The sequence below is a fragment of the Solea senegalensis genome, linkage group LG19, assembly GCF_019176455.1.
Source record: "Solea senegalensis isolate Sse05_10M linkage group LG19, IFAPA_SoseM_1, whole genome shotgun sequence".
NCBI classification, from domain to species: Eukaryota; Metazoa; Chordata; class Actinopteri; order Pleuronectiformes; family Soleidae; genus Solea; species Solea senegalensis.
Window position 1 is genome coordinate 9,944,692 of NC_058038.1, and position 6,528 is coordinate 9,951,219.

Sequence of the window (6,528 nt, forward strand, 5' to 3'; positions counted from 1 at the left end):
GCAGCAGCACGGGTCAACAGCGACGAGTTTTGTTGTTCCACCATTTTATTTTCTCTCACTCTCTTCTCTTTCTCTCTCTTCTGTTTTTCCTTCTTTTTTTCTGGCTGTGTGAGCGCGAGCGCGGTGACAGATGGCGGAGCCCTCCTCCTCCTCCTCCTCCAGCACCGCCACCTCCTCCACCTCCTCACTCTCTCTTTCTCCTCTCTCTCCCTCTCTCTCTCTCTCCGTGTCTCTCTTCCCCCGGGAGGGCAAATCTCTCCGAATGCGGGCGCATGTCAATCACCGGGCTCTCATGTGATGGCTCTTGCCGGTGACGTGCCAGCCATATGCGCGTTGGCATCACAGCCCTTAGCTGGTATGTAACCCCGTCCCCGGTAGCTTACGATTGCCACACACACACACACACACACAGTCGTCACTCACATTTGTACACACAGGCGCGCCAAGACGCACGGTCGTTCACAAGCTTTGGTTACTCGAGTGCGCGCACTGGGTGAGAAGAGGAGAGGAGGAGAGGATCATCATCATCATCATCAGAGCCAGTGAAAGAAAAGAGCCGCGCGCCTCCTGCACCTTCACACTGATAAGGAGCGTTGCTTCGCTCGCTCGTGCTCGGTCCCTTAAGATGCTCTGAAAGTCAAGCGCGTGTTTTTTTTTCTTCTTCCTCCTCCTCCATCCATTCCCCAGTGAAGAGCTCGAGTCGAGGTAAGTTGGAACATAAACAAGAATATTCCCCAAAAAAATTTGGATTTGGATACTTGACAAAATGAAGACATTTAATATAAGAATCATATTTTATGTGCATTTGATTTAGTTCTGTTTAGTTTTTTTTTAACAGAATCTTGTGGTGAATTAAAATCACTTTTGCTGCTTATAACTTGTGAGGTGAAAGGCTCATCAATTGGCATTAATCCATAATGATCCATATTATAGTCTGTCACTGACTTTCTTTTTCACTAAATCGACCAAATACTAAATTTAGTTACAGTATCTTGTTCTGGCGATGACGCCTTTTATTTTTTTTAAAACCAAATCTGACAAAAAAAATGCCATTTTGCCATTTAATGGATTTCAGTGCACTCCCTCTCTCTCTCTTATCCTCTCATCCACATCCCCCCTGTCTCTCTCTCCCTCTCTCTTTCTGCGTATGTGTGCCCTTCAACTTTTGACATCCAAATCTACTTGGATTATAAAAGCGTATGATCAAAAATACCTCGTAACCGATCCCACTCCTACATGGAGCAGCTCTGAGGTTCTATATTTTGGAGGAATGTCCCTTTACATCATCATCATCAGCAGCAGCAGCAGCAGTCTGTAGTCTCATCACACCGGACACTATCATATTCATTTTTAGACATTCCTGCATCTGGACCTCGAATGAGAGAAACAAAAGGATAAGACTCGGCAGCTGCATGAGTGGGACATCTTTTTTGGAGCTCCTCAGAGAAGGACGTCCTTCCACGCGCTCCATGGGAGATTTATTGATGATTTTTTTTTTTAATTCCCTCCTCCACCCCTTGTCGATGATTTGCATGTTCAGTCTCGGAGCAAATGAAAGGGTGGGACGTCGCCATTGGCTGTGACAGGCAGTGTGCGGCGGCGTGATTTATGTGTGTTTGTCCACTTTTATCTCTCACAATCTGTCTCGTCATAACATTGTCTTATAACGCGTGTGATGGTGTGACAGTGGGAGCGTGGACGCACGGCTCTTCAAAGCTTGGATGTTTGTATATAATAATTATTATTATTACTATTATTATTATTATTATTACATATGTATTTTAACGATGGCTAAAAAATAGATACAAGCGGTTTCCATGCGTAAGAGTATCGTGCACTCGTGCATAACTGAATTATGTGTGAAATCTATTTCGTGTTAGCTGCACGCTCTGTTAATTAAATGTTGTTGTGTTTGTTTGTTGTTGGGGTTTTTTCCCCCTCTTCTAATTGAGCAAACCTCCTGAGCCTGAGATTTAAAAACTAGATTTTGCCTCTGGCACACACCCCGAGATAATTAACCAACCATCACAGTCTACCTTAACATACATGTGCTGCCACTCTGTATCCACTGCTGCTGCTGCTGCATTATAACAATCGATCGAAGTGAAAACATGCAGCCTCTTTCTCTCATTGTCAGATCAAGGGAACCTATTTTTTGATCTGTGTTTATCATTATTATTATTATTATAATGTCATATTTAACAATTTAACGGTGGTTCGTTCGCTAACGTGTAGTATTATTATTACAAGGATGCAGTTTAAATGTATGCGTAAAATGCTCATATAAAAATAAACACACCAACAATGGGGGGAAAGAAAAAGCACAATAAGTGTAGCTTTTCTGTTGCCTGTGCTGCCCGAAAGGCCATGCATGCATGGTACTTAAAATTACAGGTTGACTTTGGATTTGTCTCTAAGCCTTAATTTAATAATCACCCTGACTTTAAACGGAGCTACGGTGCATCAATTAAATAAACCCCCCTTTGCCGCCTCTGAGGAGAGGTGCATGCATGGTGTGGATGAATAGTGCTGGAATGCAGCCAGGAGTGTATATGGGCGTCAGGAGGAGTGAAAGTGGGGCCCCCATGGGACCTGTAATGTGGCCCCTGCCGCTGGGACCCGCTGAGCGAGGACGCGACAGGGCACGCGGATGACAGCAGGGAATTAAATGGGGACTCGTCTGGCTGTGACCCAGCGCGAAGTTTTAAGGGATGATTTCTGTCCTCCGTATTTATATAAAAAAAGTAAATTCAAGGCACGATTTAAATCGTCTTTAATGAAGGAGAAACAGGAACAAAATGAACCGTAACGAGATTTATTGACCTTCCACGGTGAAGTTAACACCCCCTCAGTGGAAATTAAAATATCACTTACAGCCACAATACGCTTTCATTATGGGGACGTCGTCAAGTTTGTTCCTTCGTTATTATATTTGAATGTCTTATTGTAACACTGGACATGTTACAATAAGACATTGTGAGATTGTGACATTGACATAAGTGATTTTTAAAAATCAAAAAAATCTAAAGATATTAGTCTCACTATAGGTGCCATTTGATAAGAAGCACAATAAAATAACACAATACTATTTAAATATTATTAATAATAATGCTATAAGAACGGCACAGGTTTAAAGGTGAATGTAAAAGTCTGATGGTCTTTCTGTGTTTCTCTGCAGAGCCACAATGTTGACGCGGTTGTTCAGTGACCCATCGCTGCTGCCAGAGGTGCAGAAATACTCGGGCTGGGCGGAGGACAGCGATGGCGATGATTCCAAGATGAAGGACGACGACCAGGACACACACGACGACATGGATCACTCTGACCTGATGGGAGACAGTCGGACACACTCCGAGCACGCCGGGGAAGACGACGAGGACGACGACCTCGACGAAGAGGACGACGGAGAGGACATGGAGGGGGACAGACCTAAGAAGAGGGGCCCCAAGAAGCGTAAAATGACCCCGGCCCGCATCGAGCGGTCCAAAGTGCGACGGATGAAGGCCAACGCGCGGGAGCGCACCCGCATGCACGACCTGAACTCTGCTCTCGACAATCTGCGTAAAGTTGTGCCATGCTACTCCAAAACGCAAAAACTGTCCAAAATCGAGACGTTGCGGTTGGCTAAAAATTACATCTGGGCCTTGTCGGAGATACTGCGCTGCGGCAAAAGGCCCGACCTTGTCTCGTACGTGCAGACGCTGTGTAAGGGACTGTCCCAGCCAACCACCAACCTGGTGGCAGGATGCCTGCAGCTGAACTCCCGTAACTTCCTGACCGAGCAGCAGTGTCAGGACGGGAGCAGGTACGCGTCCGGATCCTTCTCCATGCATTCCTACCCTTATCAGTGTGCGCGTCTGTCCAGTCCGCACTGCCAGCCGGGCTCGAACTCGCACCCATTGAGGACGCACGGCTACAGCGCGGCTTACGATTCTCTGTACGGCGGGAGCGGATCCCCGGAGTACAACAGCCCCGAGTATGAGGGGCCCGTCAGCCCTCCGTTGTGCGTCAATGGGAACTTCTCCCTGAAGCACCAAGGCCCCGCGTCGCCGGACAACGAGAAGGGCTACCACTACTCTATGCAATACTCCGGCCTGCCTGGCTCCAGACCTACCGGGGCCAACAACCTGGTGTTCGGCTCCTCGGGGGCCCGGAGCGGCATTCACTCTGAAAACGTCCTGCCTTACCACGACATGCACTTACACCATGAACGGGGCCCCGTGTACGACGAACTGAACGCGTTTTTTCACAATTAAACGCCCAAGTTGAGCGTCTCCATGCAATCAGCAATCTGTCCACAGCACATTTAGGCATTCTGGAGAGATGTTACACTCGTTGTCACTGGTGTGTTTTGTGTTGTTTTGTTTTCTTTAATTTAATCAACACTATTAAACGTTTGGTTTGCTATTGTCTGGGATGTAGTGGAAGGAAATCGAATCCATTGTCTTATTTTGCGCAAAAGCATCCCCCCCAGCTTTTTAAAAGGCTGATGAGATTTGATCACATTATTTGAATTGTTTCAATGTGGAGTTGTGTTTGTTTGCGTGTTAATGACTGACAGTCAAAGTTTACCCCACTATATCACAGGCTACGGCTTTACACTGAGACATTGGCAGAGATTTTCTAAGAAAAGCAGAGAAAAATCACTGACGAAGCTCATGCAAATCACATTTTCTCGCCTTGACGCGCGAGATTATGAGTGTGTGTGTGACAGAGGGTGTGTATGTGTGTAAGTGTGTGTGTGTTTAATTAAATCATAACATATAAACAGATGCTGAATCGAAAGAAATGTGGTAGTTGGGTGGTTTTGGAAAAATCGGTTCTTCAGCAAATCAATCCAGTTGTTTCACATCTATGCAAAAAAAACGACGCGACAAGGCCCAGGAACACACACACACACACACACACGCGCGCGCGCACACAAACACACACACACACAAACAAACACACACACACATGGAATCAGACATGGCTGGGCTCGCCAAAAAATGTTTTACCTGATAAAAATAAATTCTTAATCAATCTATTTTAATTCAATAAAATTTCTTTCCCTCATTTTCGTTTTATCTTCTTATTTATTAACGTTCTTCTGCTACTGTGTTTTTGTTTGACATTAAAGTAACAATATTTTTTATTTATTTTTTATTTGCAAACTGCTATTGAGTTCTTGAGCTATTGAGTTCTTATTATTATTATTATTGTTGTTGTTGTTATTATTATTATTATTGCACGTATTTATTATTATTGTGTTGTTTTTGTAATTAATGTTAATAGTCCATGAAAACGAAGGATCACGTGTTGATGATTTATTTTCTTTTTTTTCATAAAATTCAACTTTGTATTCAACCAACTGTGTGGTAAAAATAAAACAATAAAGAAATAAATGACACTGTGCCACATGATTTTCCTTTTTTGTGCACCTAAAGCTTGAATATCGTTACATATACTATCATCTATATCACATTTAGTGTAAAATGCTCAGCAGTGTCTTCATGTAAGACATTTAAATGAATAAAAACACTCGCCTGCACCTGTCCTTGTGTGCAGGGACAGGTTGACCGGGCCTGGTGCCACAACCTGCAGGAGTTCCTCACAGAGCCTCGGGGCCTTTAACTCATAAACTGGAGCAGAGGGGATAAATTAAATTGGTGCCAATGCATCATATTTTTGTTTATTTATTTATTTTGCTTGGCAGGCAGATCAGATTTACAAAAACAGCCTTTTAAAAAATGTATGGATTGATTTTAATTGCAGATCTTTGGACAGATTTGGGGAGAATTTTGACTCAGAGATGAAAGAATGTGATATGAGTCAGAACAAACTGGTTATAACAAAAACAAATATCACACACTAATGAGATAATATGAGGCCAAATGGTGCCCCCCGAGGTCATCTGAGTGATAAATAAATAAATAACCTGCTATATATGTTTTTAAGCATTAAGACACGATGTGAAGGATAAATCTGATTCAGCACCGTGGAGAGCTCCTCAAAAAAATCCAAATAATCCGGGAAAACATGTGGTCAACATGATAATTACAGACTGTAGCACATGTCATCTACACCACAATGTTAATTTAGAGGATGGAAAACTGATTTAACATTTTTATTTTTACACTTTTTCTGCAAATGCAGGACATTAGTGTTTCATAAAAAATATTAAAGAAAACGCAAATATCACACACATGTATGGATTTCCTGACACGATTGGAGATTAAGTTGTAAATGGACTTGTTGGAACATGGTGTGAGTGTAAAAGTATTATTTGTTTTTATGTATTTATGCGGTGGTCAACTCTATTGCCCCTCTTTTTTATAATAATAACGTTTATGAACACACACATACACACACACATTGCTTTTTATATGTGTGTGTTCCAACATTTGCTGATGCATTAAACATTAGATATGAATTATAAAGCAGTTCCACCTCCCGCACCTTTAAACACACATCTTATATTTATGTTTACATTTTAAAACATTTATTTATGGGGCCATTATGAATACATGTTTGTGTCTGTTCATATCA

At 42.7% G+C, this 6,528-nt stretch overlaps 1 protein-coding gene across 1 annotated transcript; it reads left to right on the forward strand.

Annotated features, from left to right (window-relative positions):
- The first annotated feature begins 395 nt into the window (after positions 1 to 395).
- LOC122784825 (neurogenic differentiation factor 2-like) lies at positions 396 to 5,394 on the forward strand. The gene is made up of 2 exons (XM_044050188.1): positions 396 to 705; positions 3,179 to 5,394. The coding sequence occupies exon 2, from the start codon at positions 3,186 to 3,188 to the stop codon at positions 4,254 to 4,256; it is 1,071 nt and encodes a 356-aa protein (XP_043906123.1). The 5' UTR covers positions 396 to 705; positions 3,179 to 3,185; the 3' UTR covers positions 4,257 to 5,394.
- Positions 5,395 to 6,528: the final 1,134 nt, after the last annotated feature.